The 17,262-nt window shown below is 42.2% G+C and overlaps 1 protein-coding gene across 4 annotated transcripts in view; it reads left to right on the top strand.

Annotated features, from left to right (window-relative positions):
- Positions 1 to 15,085, top strand: part of PALD1 (phosphatase domain containing paladin 1) — a 194,170-nt gene extending 179,085 nt beyond the window's left edge. For all 4 annotated transcript variants that reach the window (XM_005281860.5, XM_005281862.4, XM_065551963.1 and 1 more), the window contains one exon: positions 13,308 to 15,085. In XM_005281860.5, coding sequence (XP_005281917.2) covers positions 13,308 to 13,457 — 150 coding nt within the window. In that variant the 3' untranslated portion in view covers positions 13,458 to 15,085. The remainder of the gene's footprint in view (positions 1 to 13,307) is intronic.
- The last annotated feature ends 2,177 nt before the right edge of the window (positions 15,086 to 17,262 follow it).

Here is a 17,262-nt window from a genome sequence, read left to right as displayed (position 1 = left end):
GTAATGGAAAAAGTAGCCAGAGGGAGCTCTTCTCCCTGGAGTAATAACTGGACCACTTTTGCCATCCTTACCAAGGGACAGGAGAGTGAAAATATCCCAAGTAATCTTATGGCGTTGATTTGATAATGTCACCATTAAATCAGCTGCTTTGCCTGTAAGGGTGCCATGGGAGGGAAACTTGCTGCAGGGATATTTCTGCTACCGCTAGTCGAGTTTCTTTTTGGACTAAGCTAAAGGAGACTTAGCATATTTTGATGGTGGGAGGAGCTACTCACTAACTGGCTTTTGATTTCTAACAAGGACTTCCATGAGAAAGTTTGGGAGTAATGCAGGCTAAGATGTGGGGATAATTAAAGTGTTTGTCCCACCTTTTTAGAGCTAAGAAATAATTGTATACATTTGCGTTGTGTGGCCATAGTTGCAGAGATAGCTTTGTTGTGCGGGACCATGTTATCTGACTCTTGGATCTGGCAAATCTGGAGTTTTCTGTGGTAGCACCACAGCATCCTGCATTAGTGGGCCACTTGGGAGCATCTTGAGCTATTTCTTTCAAGCGTTTGAGCAGATATCCGACAACCAGGCACAACTCTACAACAATCTAATATAGTGGGTACCCCTAAAGGTCAAAACTCACTAACCTCAATTTCTCGTTTTGTGTATCTGGGGGGTCATGGCCACAGCTAGCATGGAGGGAGGTCCAAGTCCCAGCCTCCCAGGATAGTGTGGAAATATGGTGTGTATTGTATCTTAATTTTAAAAACCTGAGTATTGGATAGGAAGGAAACTAAGGACCCATCTATCATACAAGTACAACTAGGTGTTTGCAAATATTCTGAGAACACCTTTATCTGTTAGGTGTGTTTGTAACCATTTGTGGCCCACAACAGCATTTTTCACAACACAACCATGTGTCATCTGAGTTTGTGTATCCACACCTACAACACTGGTTAATGATGTTTGCACCTGTGCCTGCTGGGAAAATCTGAGCAGCTATCCTATATTGCCTGGTGCATGCACAGAGTGGTGTCAGCAGCACATGCAGCAGTGTGCTCTGGGATGTCCTGCCTAACTGCTTACACAGGCATAGGTATAGGGTCTCATTCACATGGCAAAACAGGTTACAGGAACACACATGTGCTGGCTTAGGCCCCTTGCAAGGGTGAAACATGGTGAGTTGCCATGGTTACAAACTGAGTAGAGACTAACCACTAACTGGTTACAAACCTAGTTAAAAATTGAATTGCAGACAATGCTTTAATCATAACTTTGGGGTGATAGGGTTTGGCAACACCCCTTTTTACCTCTTCAGATCATGGCTTCGTGTATACATATGTGCATGTGTGTGTATATATAAAAATGTTTGTAACATGAATTTCCATTTCTTCTGCATGCATTTTCTGCTGCTTATCTTTCCTGGCTTATACATGTGGCGAGTATCCTTAGAGGTTAATAGCTTTCTTGTCCTGGAAGTAGTTTTTCGATTAAGATGATTTTATCTTTTGTCTGCCAGGAGTTTTGTTAATGGGACCTTGCTAGGGTAACTTTCTTTCAGCACACAGCATAGGTGTGCCCCCCCTTCCCTCCCACCCATAAAATAACGCACACTAAAAATCCCGAAACCCTTCCTCCCCCAAATGTTACTGTTGAAAACGAAGCCCGGTAGTTTAAAATGGCTTGGCTATTTGTACCTCTCTAAACAAACAGAACAGGAAACAATGCAACTCTTCAAACAAGTCTGGGCTGGGTCAAGTCTCTAGGGGATGAGGTCATGTTGAGGAAATGAGGGAGATAGAGTGCAATCCATTAAACTGAAAGGATGCTTGTTGGGGCAGTGAGGCAGAGACAGGCTGCTTCTTTCTTTCCCCCCCCCACCCCCCTTCCCCTTCTCTCTTTTTTATGAGGTATTAAACTGCCCCTTGAAAGCATTCTCCTCCTCCCCATTATTCCCAGGCACAAAGGGCTTTTTGAGGCTTCTCCTTTATCAGGACTTTGGCATCTCTCATATCCAAGCAATCAACTCTTTCTGTGCAGCAGTTCTACTCATTTGATGCAGGGAAGGTTTTGTAGATGCATGCAAAGGTTGGTTGAGTTGGTGCACTCTCCACATCTCTCAATACAGAGATTAAACTTTGTGTGTGTGTGGAGTGTAAGGGGGTGGAGGGGCTAGCTGAACTGCACATTTGTACAAGCTCTGCAGAGGTAGGCAGTCCAGGAAGTCCCAGTGCACTTAAACATAAAACTCAAACAACATTATTTCATTTGCCTGGAATTAAGATTACTCATGTGCAACTCTCAGTAACAGTCAATGAAAATCAAGAAAATCACTGGTCAAGGCAATCTTCATTCATGTGCATTAACCCTCCACAATCAATATATGTTGGAAGTGTAAGAAGGGAGCTCACTGTGGAAGTGAGGGGTCTGGGTGGGTGTTTGGGTGTTAAAGGCTCTTAGATGTCCCCCATCACTGTAGAATGGGCATGGATCAGCGTTCATGTCATGCTCCCAGTCAGTACCTGGCCCGGGCCAGGGAAGCTGACGATCCAATCAGCAGACCAAATTTGGGGATGAATCCTGGTCACGTGCCACCTGACGCATGTTGCGCATATGCTAAGAAGACTGTAGAATCAGAGCACCTGTAATACCAACATTGATGCATCCTCTACACATGTAACAAATGGTCTGTTAACATCTTAAACTATCACATGATGCTCAAATCCTACATCTTAAACCCAAGTTAGAATTCTTTTCAAACATGTAAATGACGGCTCCTAGCCGCAGGAGCTGAAAGTGAGCAAACTCCATTCTGCTTTCTTGGCCAGTTTAATCTTTTGGCATCCAGGTGGTCAGACTTCCCATGGTGATGTAGCATGATAGGATGTCATGAATTCTGCCAGCAAGAGTTAACTGGGACAAACTAAAAGGGTGATTGGGAGAAATATGCTAAATATGAAGCAGCATATTTGTCAATTTTCTCCCTACTCCACTGTTTTCTGTAGCAGACTGTTGTTCTCGCTTCACACAGTTGTACCCATTGCAGTGTGAATGTACCCCATTGCACTTCCCACCTGGGGAGTTAAAGTTAAAGCTAAAAAGTTAAATATTCTGGCAAATTTCAGCCCTCTCCCATGTCTCAACCCTTCAAAGGCTTGATCTTAAAACTAACTGAATGCATACTGTACATGAACACAAATCAATTCTGAATGCTTCTCTGTAGTGAGGCCTAGTCTGAAATACTCTCCCCCTATACAAAGCCATAGGTTTGTTTCCTCTAAATGCACTTCTTTATAAAAGTCACTGTTCTATTTTTTTAAGGACTTACTAGGTACCAAAGACGCTTTTCATAAGAAGAATTCATTGTATAGGGAAGAATAAGCTTGATTTGAACAGCATAAACTCTGAGTCTGAAACTGCAAACCACAGGTCTAATTTCTCCAGGGAGAAAATACAAACTCTATTTCTTAAATGTCATTCATACATTTTATTTTTGTATATATGTGTGCGTATGTGTGTGTGTATGTATGTGTGTGTGTGTATATATATATACACACACTGAACTGTCTATAATGAGCCACACCAAAACCCTGGATCCAAACAGCCTGAACTTTGGAAAAGTTCTGATCTGGAAAGAAACATCATAAATAAATGATTTATTAATTTATTTGAATTTATACAAATCAGACATTAGAAAAACATACATACTCTGGTCTCTTTGCTTCATGTTAACAATACAAATACTACACCAGCAAAATTAAACCTAGCAACTTTCCCCCAAACCAGAAAATAAAATAAAAACTAAAACTACCCAAGTCCCAGCCCTGAACACATCTTTCCCTCCTTGGAACCTGGGAAAAGAGATTAGCTTTGCAATATTCCCTGAAGGCCAACAGATTCAGGCTATATTGGTGTAATGTGGTTCCCTGCGCCTTAAGGGGACAGTGGCCTGGAGCTGGCCAGCCCCATACAGTTAGCCCTGTTTACCACATCTGGGATGGAGTGTGGGGTTTAATTAGTAGAACAAGCTGAGTGTGAAGGAGCTGATTCTCCTATGACAAGCAGCAGGAAGCTGCAGAGAGAGAGAGAGAGAGAGAGAGAGAGAGGTGCCCTGGGAGAGAAACAAGAGTGAAGCTGGAGTGAGAGACTTCAGCAGAAGTTTGTGAGGGCAGGGATTGGCTACTGGGCAGAAGGCGGCTCTAGCAGGGGACTCTGAGGATATGTCTACACTGCAGTTAAACACTGATGGCTGGCCCATGCTGGCTGACTCAGGCTCGCAGGACTCAGGCTAAGGGACTGTTTAATTGTGGTGTAGATGTTCAGCCTTGGACTGGAGCCAGAGGTGAAAATAAGCCGGTCCGGCGTACCGGCAAGAGCCGGTCCGCTGTGCCGGACCTGACCTGCTTCCCCAGGCTGGTGATTTTAAAGGGTCCGGGGCTCCCTGCAGTGGCCGGAGCCCCAGGCCTTTTAAATCGCCGCCCAAGCCTGGCTGCCGGAGCCCCGGGGTAGCGGCGGCAGGACTCCATCTGCGATTTAAAGGGCCCGGAGCTCTGCTGCAGTAGCGGTGGCCAGAGTCCCAGGCCCTTTAAATTGCCCCTGAGCCCCAGGGCTCCCAGCCACCTCTGCAGCTGGTAGCTCCGGGGGTGATTTAAAGGCCCTGAGGCTCCCAGCCGCAGCCAGAGCCCCTGGATTTAAAGGTCCCGCCTCTTCCGGTTGAGGCCCCGCCTCTTCCAGTTGAGGCCACACCCCTGCTCAGGACTCCGGCGTACTGCTAAATCCTTTAAGTTACTTTCACCCCTGACTGGAGCCCAGACTAAGGGACCCTGTGAGGGGGAAGGGTCCAAGAGCCCAGGCTCCAGCCTGAGACCAAAACATCTACATCTCAATTAAACAGCCCCTTAGCCCAAGCTCTGCAAGCTTGAGTCTGCTGGCACAGGCTAACCATGGGTTTTTAACTGCAGTGTGGACATACCCTGAGAGTACGTCTGCACTGCTATTTTTAGCCCCAGGATGTGATCCCTGTGAGCCCTGAGTCAGTTGACATGGGCTCTGAGACTCACTGCTGAGTTTGTTTGTTTTTTTGTTTTTCCCCAGTGTATATGTACTCTCAGTCATTCGGGACAATCCAGGCAGGGTATGACCTGGGAGACCCCAGCAGGAAAGGGTGGAAGTGTGGACTTGGGGAAGCTTTGAGAACTTTATTTTGGGTCTGATTTTGTTATTTTAATAAATCCAGTCCCAAAGAGGAGTGTGGATGAACCAGAGAGTTGTTTTGATAGTTTGATTTTTAGGGGCCCTGAGCTGAAGAGGGAAACTGAGGCAAGATGCCTACAGAGTGACTCTAGCCACGAGAGTTTGCTTGGGAGGTGTCCAGCTCATTTACAATTAGACTGGGATGTACTGAATTCTGAGAGTTCACAGAGAAAGCCCGGTCAGCTGCTCCAACTTTATTAAACTAAAAGTGTTCCAGACTGAGCACCTCTAATTGTAACTATGGTGATATCAGCTGGAATAGAGACCTTATTGTTAGTGTACATGTGTGCGTAGGGCTCTATACATTTATAAAATCTTGTCCATTCATCTGTGGTGCATCACAGTTGCACCTAGGCATCAAATACCAAAATAAAATTGAAGATGCAGTGTCTGCAAGTGACACATACTCTTCAGCTGCTGTAACTTAGTGACATTCGATTTGAATTACTCTTAAATTTTGTGCAAAATATTGTTTTAGACGTTAACATTGAAGCGAAACTGGGAAGACACTAAATTTGCACCTAAAGAGCCTCAGTACAGTGAAAAAGGATCTTCCAAGATTAAGCAAACAATGAGGAGGCAAGTGGTGTGTACGTGTGTGGTGTTTAGTTATTGAGTCATTCTGAGCAATGTAAGAAGGTAAAATAGATTGGACAAAGGGAGGAGAGGGGGCTGGGACTCTCTCTCTTTTTTTTTTTTTTTTCCTGCGCATTGGGATTAGCCTCTCTCTCATTTGTGTAGGCAGTAAGTGGGGAGTCTCTGGCTTGTGTGCTGTGGGAAAACCTCCTCCCCTCTCTGTCTCAATTAGCCCTGCTAATTCATATTGGCATGTTTGATCTTTTCGGAGAGAGATGAAAGGGGCATCTGCCAACTCTGGTTATAATCAGAGCCTGCCCAATCTCGATTGAAGGGACTGTGCTGGAAAAGGACATTCATCACTTGAGGGGAGGGAGGGGGAAGAGAAAAACGCCACCAGTGCCCTGCCCAAATCAGGGGTGTAGAATGCAAGGGGAGGAAGGAATGTTATCTGCGCTGCCTTACCCAACATTCTCTTTGAAAACAAAATCAGAGTTGAAACGTGCTCCGCTATGTTCAACCTGAAATGGCTGAGGGAAATGGCACCTCATTTATTTCCCTGTTTTCATTGTCAAACGATGGGAGTGGGGAGGGAGAGGCAGCCTAAGTGCTTCTAGTGCCCTGAGCAAAACTGAATTACAGAGCTAATCTTGCCCACCCTCTTTCCTCCCCCCATTTGTGTGGTTAGACATGAGAGTATGAAGCAGCAGATCTTTGCTACCCAAATGAAGCATTGGGATTCCACTTCAAAGGTGCCAGCAGAAGCCCCTTTGTGCTCTTAGAGCCTGTTTACGCACACAAGTTGTACTTGTATAATTAAAGCAGTACCACTCGCTAGTGTGGCTCTACCAGTAAAAGCTGCTTTATAGCTATTCTTTTACAGGCCGGGGAACAAGCTATACTGGTATGTTACCTTTATACAGATAAAACTGCGTCCACACAAAGGATTGTACTAGTATAACTCTTGTGGTATAAAATCACACCTCTAACCAAAATTGTACTGTTGGTACAATTTTATAAAACTTATACACCTCTACCCCGATATAACACGGTCCTCTGGAGCCAAAAAATTTCACCGCATTATAGGTGAAACTGCGTTATATCCAGAGGTTAAAGTAAGCTGGTATGGTCAGGCTTCCCTGGCGGTGATTTAAAGGGCCCGGTGCTCCAGCCACTGCGGTGAGCCCCCGGCCTTTTAAATCACCACCGGAGCTCCGGCAGTGGGGCTCCGGCGGCGATTTAAAGGGCCCGGGGCTCCCTGCTGCTTTACCGCATTATATTCAAATTCGTGTTATATCAGGGTACAGGTGTACCAGCGTAGCTATGTTGGTCAGAAATGATGCTAATGTGTCTATCTCCCCAAAGCGCTCCTGCCATCAAGAGTGTCTAAGCTTTTTCTGCCTTATATGTTCCTACATGGAAACTGGAGTCTGCACGTCATATAATTCTCTGCCCTTGCATTTGCATAGAGGATTTCATTATTCCTAAACACCCTTAGTGGATGGGAGGGCCTTGTCTAGTCTGGAGTAGCTTGTCTAACTTGTTCTATTGGCAAACTGCACTCACATCTGTGATTTTTTTTTTTTATACTAATATTTAAATTTCCTTTGCCTTTGCTTCCTTTCCACTCTTAAGCAGCTCTAAAGTGAGAGGTTCAGTCTGTGCCCTGGGGATTCGTTTAGAATGTTTTTTGTTTTCCTGGCTCATAACGCCACCTGCACTAGGTCATTTCAGGCATCATAAAACGAGGGGGTTCAGCGCTCAGAGCTAGAGAGAAGAACAAGGAGCACTAGCATCATGAGCCCCCTCACCACTTACAGCCACTAAAAATTCCACAGCACTTTTAAAGAGTAGTGTGTTAACCCTGGTGCCCTGGCCAGATTCCAGCCTGGGTCATTATACGTTTTGAGGCCTGATTCTCCTTTTACTTACACTAGTAAATGAAGTTACACTGTGAGAGGAGAAGCAGGCCCTTCCTGTCTAAAGTCCTTCTTTCGTTTCCGTTGGATACAGTATCCCCCTCACCTCTCCTAAAATGTTAGGTAGCATCACTTAAATAGTGGCATGATTCCACACTAGAAGTGACAGTGGCAGGTGAATGATCCCTGTATATTACCTCTGTAAAGTGCTTGAGATGTTTCAGAATGAAAAATGCTATATAAATATAAGCAAGGCCCTAGGTCCTATGCAGCAGGAAGGCAAGGATTCAGGAGTGTCTTCCCAAGCCTCCCCATCCCCCGGGCAGTGTAGTGAAGTACAAAACAGGCTGTACAGTATACCTTATTTTAGCATTTGATATTACATTAATGTTGCACTACCCTTACATATTCAGTGTACTGCTGATTTTATTTTTATATTGATAGTGCAAGATTGCATTGTGGAAGTTATGGGGATGAGGAGGAAGCTGAGAGTTTTGGTATCTGTGTAGGGGACAGATGGGGTGGGAGCTAGTAATATGGAGAGAGATGCACTTCCTTTTTCTCTTTTGCCTTCTAGACAGGTAGGGTGACCAGACAGCAAGTGTGAAAAATCGGGATGGGGGTAGGGGCTAATAGGAGCCTATATAAGAAAAAGACCCAAAAATCGGGACTGTCCCTATAAAATCGATCACCCTATTATAGACAAGGGTGAAAGTCACTTTGAATTTGGGGAGGGAGAACTGAATTCCTCATTTCCTACTCCAGCAAGCATCCACTGTATCCTGGCCTACTCTCTGCTTCTACTCCCAACAGTGGAATAGTACAAACTAATGTGTGAAATAGTTAACAATGATGACCTATAATATACCTTCATTAGGGTTCAAAGTGAGATGGATGGGAGGAGTTAACACTTCTCAGAGTTCTAGTTTCAAGCAGTGAGCAGTTTCAGGCAGGTCTGACTGCATTGGTATATTCATTTTACATTTTGCAGGCTTTCTTTGTGAGCATAGCAAGTAGAGACTTAATTTTTTAAAAACAAATGAAAAATGAGATTCTGGAGCTAATTCAAAGAAAAAACTGCCCTGGGTCCAGGGTTCGCTGTACCTCAGTTCCCTTTCTGGTCTCTCTAAATCACCCCCTCAGGGGATAGGCCTCTTGCTCTGACCAGTTTTGCATGGAATTTTGCAGTTCTCCCTCTCTTAGGCCAGGCTCCAGTCATGATATCTTGTGCACACCAACCGCTTATCACACCGCAAATCTGATTAGGTTCCAGGCACCTGCGTTTCTTCCCTTTGGGAATCTGTGACCAGTGCTATTGAACAACAGCCTTCTTAAAGTATTTTTATTTAGTAGTTGGAATAAAGCATTAGAGAAACAAGAAAAGATTTTAAAACAACTAAACTGCTGACACACACATTTAGTCTCATTACAGGAATAGAAACAGACCCAACTCACATTCTCTTAAACCACCAGGATCTTTCTGTGCATGTCTGTCTCGATCTCTCTCTCGCTCTGACTGGTTCCTTCTGACAGGTTCAACAAAGTGCCACCCTCCCCGTGTGGGGCCTGGGTCAAATTACCATATTGCTGAATCATTTTTTTGTTTATGGGCCCAGGTGTGAAATATCCTGGTGCCTGACAGTCGGTTTTTCTAGTCAATTGAGCATGCAATAGGGCCTCTCTGGGAGAATGCCCTCTTGATGGCTGCTGCAGTGTTTGGACAGTTAGATCCATTCAGTCTCAATGGGTTGTAATCCCTAGCCTGATGCCTGCCTGTCTCCTGTGGGTGAGTGTGTTGGAACTGTCTGCTCTCCTTTGATAGTCTAACACACCATCTTAGAAGTCAAGCACATAGAGCATATTATGATTACAGACTGAAATGCGCAATTGATAGAGACACTCTGGCCATATATCATCACAGAAGGACAATTATGTGACTGATTACATGACTATGTAATCACATTATGCAGGAGGACCTGAATACAAGATGGTATGATGATCATCATTTTCAGTACCTTGGAGCACAATGAACCTACTGATAGGATTAAGAAGAAGGGTTCTAAAGTGATATTTATTGTCTAAACAGTAAGGAAACATCACGAAGGATTGACCTAATGCTGACCATTATTGAAATGATTTTTGGCCTGTTGAATTTTGGCAAAGGGGAAAGTTATGAAAAAGTCCTTATTTTATTCATGTGCAAATGAGTGCCCTATTCTACATTATAGAATAAAATAGCAGCTCCTCTGCTACACTCTTCAGTAAATCACTAATTAGGTGCAAGATGGCAGCTAGCTTCCCAGGCTGACAGCAGCTGGGTGGAGAGACAGAGACAGATGAAGGGTGTGTGTGTGGAAGTGGAAGTTCTGGGAAAGGATAAGATCAAGTCACTCGGAGCATCTCGGTGCTGAATTAGAAACAGGCATTGAGACAGGAGCTCAAACAAGCAGCTGGTTATTCACTGCAGCAGCTTTGTTAACTGAAACATACACTGAGCATGATACTCCTCTTGCTGATATCAGTAAAGGCGGATAGAGGTAAACTTACCCGTACAACCTTAACTTTAGCATTTCCTGACTGAGTGGTTCACTTTGCACAAAGTGCAGAATCTGGTTTATGTGTCTATAACCTCTTCAGTAAGAATCCTGATTACCAAATATTTGAGACCTCTGGTCTCACTTGTTTGGTAGAAGACTTCTCCCTATGCCAACCTCTGTCTTTCACCGAAATGTGTGGACTCTAAATTGTTAGCCTTTCTTTCTTAAGAACCACTCTGACACACGCTGGATAACTTCCTATATGAGTCTTTATCTTCCCACTGAAACCAAATAGCATTATGTGGATGTGGCTACATGGCAAACTCTGTCTATATTCACTCTTACGCCTTTCGCTAAACGACAGGTTTCAGAGTAGCAGCCGTGTTAGTCTGTATCTGCAAAAAAAAGAATTTATACATTTGTTAGTCTCTAAGGTGCCACAAGTACTCCTGTTCTTCTTTTCTCTAAACGGAAGCTTACCTGTTGTTTTTTCCTGAGTACAATAGCTGTAATGCATTTGTTGCCTATGTAAGTGCTGACAACGTCTGAAAATCTGTTTGTTTGTTTTTTTAAATCAGTGTATAAGACCATGAATAATAAGTGAGCTATCTAATAGCCTTTTATTTGAAAGATGTTGACTATTTATCTAGTTGACAACCCTGGGGTGATACATTGGTTATCTTCCATCCCCATGGATAACACAGAGTGCTTCTCCTAATGAAGAGGCTGTCATGCATTATCGGGCTGCAGGAGCTGTCTGTTCAGAGAGTCCAGGCATTAACAGAAAAGGAATTGATTGTAACAGGACTGTTTCCTTAGCATGCCCACAGCAAGGGCAGTGTATGTACACTATTTAAATCTGTCTCCCTTCCACCCCTGCTCACTTTACATATCCATGAGGGGGGATGGTTGAGGCTAAGTCTGAGGTACTTCAGGGGAGGCATGTGCCTGGCTTACGGATAAAAGGAAATCTTTGGGCTGAAGTGCTGTCAGTCCCTCTCTGCCCTTTTCATAAGCACTACATTTTTAGCAAAAACAAGGCAACATTGTAACTTTCCCAGAACTCCGCCAAAGCTAACAAACCCTGCAAATGCTAACACAAACAGTTAAAAAGTGGCTTATAAAATGTTTAAGCACCAGATGTAGGAAAGTACGAGGTTTTATTTGTTACCATATGTATGACCATAGTTCAAGCTTTTGTTAGGTTAAGTATGTACTGGACCTGTCACAACTCCTCTGACTACCCGCTCTAAGAACAACCACAGCTCCTTTAGCTACCCAGATATCTGTTGGGAAAGTAATATGGTAAAACACAAAATTTCAAATAAGTTCTCGGACTATATTGGGGACAACTTTTTGTTTGAGAAGGCGCAGGAAGTAACCAGGGGAACAGCCATTTTAGACTTCATTCTGACCAACAGTGAGAAATCAGTTGTGAATCTGAAGGTGGAGGGCAACTAGGGTGAAAGTGATCGTGACATGATAGATTTCATGATTGTAAGGAAAGGAAGGAGTGAGAGCAGCAGAATAAGGACAGTGGACTTAAAAACAACAACAACAGACTTTAACAAACTCAGAAAACTGGTAGGTAAGGTCCCATTGGGAAGAAAATCTTAAGGGATAAAAACAACAAGGAGTCTGGTGGCACCTTAAAGACTAACAGATTTATTTGGGCATAAGCTTTCGTGAGTAAAAACCTCACTTCTTCGGATGCATCCGAAGAAGTGAGGTTTTTACTCACGAAAGCTTATGCCCAAATAAATCTGTTAGTCTTTAAGGTGCCACCAGACTCCTTGTTGTTTTTGTAGATACAGACTAACACGGCTACCCCCTGATACTTAAGGGATAAAGGAATTCAGTAGAGCTGGCAGTTTCTGAAGGAAATAATATTAAAGGCACAACTGCAAACTATCCTGATACGAAGAAAAGATAGGAAGAACAGTAAGAGGCCAATATGGCTCCATCAGGATCACTTTAGTGAACTGAAAATCAAAAAGGAATCCTACCAAAAGTGGAACATGGATATATTGCTAAGGAGGAGTACAAAAGAATAACACAAGTAGGGACAAAATCAGAAAGGCAAAGGCACAAGATGAATTGCACCTAGAAAGGAATATAAAAGGCAATGAGAAGAGTTTATTCAAATATATTAGGAGCAAGAGAAAGTTGAAGAATGTGTAGGTCCTCTACTTAGCAGGGAAGGAGAAGCTAATAACTGATGACATCAGGAAGGCTGAGGTGTTTAATGGCTTTTTTGCTTCAGTCTTTACTAAAAAAAGGTTAATGGTGACCAAATACAACTAATATTAACAACAAGGGGGAAGGGACACAAGCCAAAATAGGGAAAGAACAGGTTCAAGAATATTTAAGTAAGTTAGACGTATTCCTGTTGGTAGGGTCTGATGAAATTCATCCTTGGGAATTTCAGAAATGAGCTGAAGCAATCTTGGAACCATTAGCAATTATCTTTGAGAGCTCATGGAGGATGGGTGAGGCCCCAGAGGAGTGGAGAAGGGCAAACAAATTTCTACCCTTCATCCTGAAAAAAAGTAGATGTATTGTTTTGTTGGTGGCATTATTAGATATTGTGTGACCCAGTATTTCCAAAGGTTTGGCTTTTGGTGATTTATTTGTTTTGGTTTTCGGTGGGGGTTGTGCCAGGTTGGTGAACCATGCTAGTACTGCTGAAAGGAGCTGTTAGGAGAGTAGACCAGAGGTGCTGCAGTGTTGCTAAAGATTCCTGTAATAGGAGCAAGTTTTGCACAAAGCAGACGGAGAGAAAAATCCCTTTTTTTCTTTTTTTCCTTTCTTTCCCTAGTGATATGCAGAGCTGCAGCAGGGGACATCTGCTGTCTTCCCCCATTACTCACATCATTGTCCCTACCGTTGTATAGAAAGCACATTTCTGTAAGAGTTGCAAGGGCAACGGGAATGACATCCTGGTAAACTTCTGTGCTCAATACAATCCAGCCTGTATACTCAGAGGAATTTAAGACTCTTCCTTTTCCCTTTCTCTCTCTTTTGCTTTCAGGTGGCGGCCAAGGCTGGAGTTTACGAGATCCTGAATCAGCTGGGGTTTGCTGAGTTTGAGAACCTAGAAGACAAGTCTCTCTCCAACCTCCGCTATCGCTGGCAGGAACAGAGCTGTAGCCAACTTCCATTCCGAGGGGAGTTCATTTAGGACCCAACGCTGTGAGGCACCTTGGGAATTTCTACGTTTCTCCAGACTTGGCTGGTTCTCTTGCTTTTTATGGGTGGGGGGAGGGAGAATTTGCCTTAAGGAAAGACTTTGTTTCCAGAAAGATTGGAGGGGGATGGGACACACCTTAAACTGACTTTAGAAAACAAAAATTTATAGTGTTCTGTTAGACACAATAAAAAATATTGTAAATTAAATAACAGGTGTCTAATTGAAAACATTGTGTAACCTTTAAAAAAAATCTCTGAAATGTTTAAAACACAATCTTTTGAATTTAGTGAATGTATTAGCAGCAAGTGCCAAATTTTTCATGGCCTTCCTCACTTTCCCACTTTAGCAGTGCAGACTATGCACTATATATAGAGAGAGTCATATAAATGTAAAAGAATTTGCAGGCCAACTTGGGATTCATGAAGAATCCCATAGGCACTAGAATGAGATCTGGATTTTTATGTTTGTGCATATTTATTACACTTTTTAAAATTAACTTTATTAACAAACTGGAGGTGTTTGAGTAAAATATAAGCCAATAACTTCCCACAGCCCTGCTACAGTCAAAAGCCTTGTTTCCAGTGCCTGGTCGCTTCTGTTGCAGTATGGCACCAAAGTTTCTGTTTAGCAAAAAGCCACATTTTATGGATCCAGAAATAAAAGATGAAATCTTGGTCCAACTGATATCAACAGGATTTTTGCCATTGAAATCAGGATTTCACACAATGTATCTAAAGCAATTAAATAAAGGAAATAATAAAAAAGAAGGGATTGGAAAGATTAAAAAATAAAATGAATCAAGAGTGTTCAGATAAGGAATAAAGTCGCATTCCCATTATCACATCTGAGGGAGAGGCTGGTTGCAGAAGTTTGGTGAGCAGAAAAGGAATAGTCCAGAGCTAGTATGAATAGGATGACAAAATAAGATATGAAGTACAAATGCACAAGCATGCAGTCTTCTCTTTCTGAATCGGCTTTCATCGATTGCCAGCAGTTCAGAAGGTGCATACATCAGAAATTAAAAAGTGAATTTTTTGAAAACATTAAAATACCAAGAGGTGTGTTTTATATTTGGAATTGTTTCTATTGCTACTCCAAAATCCAAGCACCAAGGCTTCTGTTTATTAAGCATTTTATTTTTGGCTTCTTTCTGATGGAGCATTTTGTTTTGTTTACTTTTTATAAATGCAAAGCATCAGATCAAGTATTTTACATCTCCAGCAGGATATTTTAGGGTTTGAATTATTTGCTGGTGATATAACTGAATAGATAAATTGGTAACTTGCAAGAGGCAGTCACAATTTCTTTTTCTTTTCTTCCCTCTAACAGCCATCTGACAGCATAACATGTTTTCTCATCCCCTATCGTAACTGAAAGGTGGTTATGTTGAAGTGACATAAAACAAATTAAACTTGCTCATTGAAGGTAGTTTATGGCACCAGTATGCAAAGAACTTTGAAACAGCCCTGTTCTTTATTGATTTCTGTTACAAACAGATGTATACCAATTTTTGTATTCAGTTCCTTTCCTTTCTTATAATGGAACATATACTGTATTTTTTGCAAAACTACTGTACAGCTGTATGCCTCCACTTTGTTTCTAAATTTTACGTGATCTTTTGGGTTTCTCTATGTGTGTGTTTATTTCATTAAGGTTAAAGATCTTTGTGGGGAGTAGGGTGCCTAAATACCTTTCAGGATCTGTGCCTAAGTGTTCCCTGATTCGCCAAAACAGTTTTTCAAGGAATTCTTGTGACTAACCTGATAATTTCATGTTTTATAGAGTGCTACTAACAAATCTACCATATTACAGGTTTCCCGAAAGTTGTACCTTTAACATTTCTTGTAACTGGGCAAAGACCATTGTGTTTCTCCAAATGGACATTTTGTTCCTTAAAGGTATGATGTCTGGGGTGAATTCTGACTCCATTGAAGTCAGTGCAAAACTCCCAGTGACTTCAGTGGAACCATGATTTCACCCCTCATGTCCACATTTCCATAGGCCATGAGCATTCGATTTATGGTTTCAGAAAACCTCTCTCTTGTACAGAATGTTGTTGAACTAGCTATTGAAATTATACACTTACTAGAAACTGGGCTTTCAGTAAATGAAAAATTACTATAATCATTTTGATAGTGCTTTTGTTATGTTCTCAAATCCTAAAAGAAAATCTGACAAAATGTAATCTGCAACCTTGCCCCTATGATTCACTAGTTAGCACTAACCTAAGCTACTTTCCTGATCACATTCCTTGCCAATCTCCCTGCTTCTCCTTTAATTGAAAAGTAACTTTTTGTTTAGATTTCCCATTTGTTCAATCCAATGAAACTTCTGTGATTCTCTTACCGTTTGTCCACTTTCATTTCTGGTCTCTTTGCAACAACCATTCCCAGACAAGGAGATATTGCTGTACCAAACTGTCTTAGCGCTATTCATCATTCCCTTGGGCCACAAAGCATTCATTACGGGCCATCTCCATAGCCGGTGTGTTATATTTCCATTCTCTTCTCCACAGTTCCAGCATTCTGTGATTCTTCTTTTCTGCCTTTGGTGTTTTTAGCCCCCTGTGTTTTTACTGTTTAATTTTTTTTCCTGCTAAACAGCTTTGAGTGACTATTAAATGGCAGATTTACTATAGGTATTTCTTAACAGAGTTCTTCCATGTTAGTGAAGAAATAGGTTAAGCATAGGAGTTCAGATTTTTTTAGACTTCGATATGCACATTCCCCATAGTGTGTTTAATAGTATGAAGCTGAGACTGATTCGTATTATAAAATTGGCAGCTTAATGCTGCTCAGAGGGGAACAGGCCTCACACATTCTTCCTCTTTGGAATTTACCCATCCCAGTGTACTTCTATTTTTGACTGCCAGCCAGGATATGGTGTGCTTCATGATAAAAACAAAGTCTTGGTAGGGTTTTTAAGTTGGGAAATCCTAAATCTTCCATTTTCTGTGGCAAGAGTCAAGTGTGGGAAGCGACAAAGAGTCCTTATAGACCAACAGATGTATTGGAGCATAAGCTTTTGTGGGTGAATGCCCACTTCATCAAATGCAACCCGGGAAGACAATTCTACTAAAAGTTTGGGATATCTTATTCACTTTGGAAAAGAAATACTTAAATCATTCAGCAATGAGATCAAAATATCTATCCATCTTGTTTAGTAGAGTCTGCTAATCTGTAGGACCTTTGTCTTGTTCCATTTGATATGTGTGGGGTATTCACAGCTCACTAAACCTAATTGTATTGAATGTAGAGTCTGGATTTATAATGATTTTTTGTGTGTGTGTGAATTGAGATGTTTGGTACTCTTTCTAAATGTCATTTCAAATTCATGCCATTCCAGGAGTGAACTCTGTAGCAACCTTTTGGGGCCATATTTCTAAATATGGCCTCAAATTCTATGCCAGCCAAAATGCTGAACTTGCTTTCACCCATGGTACTGGGATTCACAGACTTAGCTCTGATTATTATTTGTATTATTGTAGTGCCATTTTTCTATCCATTTTGCCTGAACAAGTGCAGTTTTCAGGCTGATGCTGGGGCACCATTACCAGAGATGACCATCACCTCATCCCCCTGAGAGATGTCAAAAGGGGGGCAGGGGCTGTATAGGCTCCTGAGCTGAAGCCTTTGGGTTAGCTCAGTGAGGTTTGAGGATATATGGGTTTTTTTCTCTTCACAGATTGCAGAACATATTAGCACTGACAATGCTAATTATGGCCTTGGAGTTCCTGTTCTGAAATAGTATGAACTAATTACCTAAAATAGCACTACTGGTTATATGTGGAATTCTG

Source organism: Chrysemys picta, chromosome 7 (genome assembly GCF_011386835.1).
Source record: "Chrysemys picta bellii isolate R12L10 chromosome 7, ASM1138683v2, whole genome shotgun sequence".
Taxonomy (NCBI): domain Eukaryota; kingdom Metazoa; phylum Chordata; order Testudines; family Emydidae; genus Chrysemys; species Chrysemys picta.
Note: the sequence above shows the minus strand (reverse complement) of the source record. Positions and strands in the feature narration are given on the sequence as shown.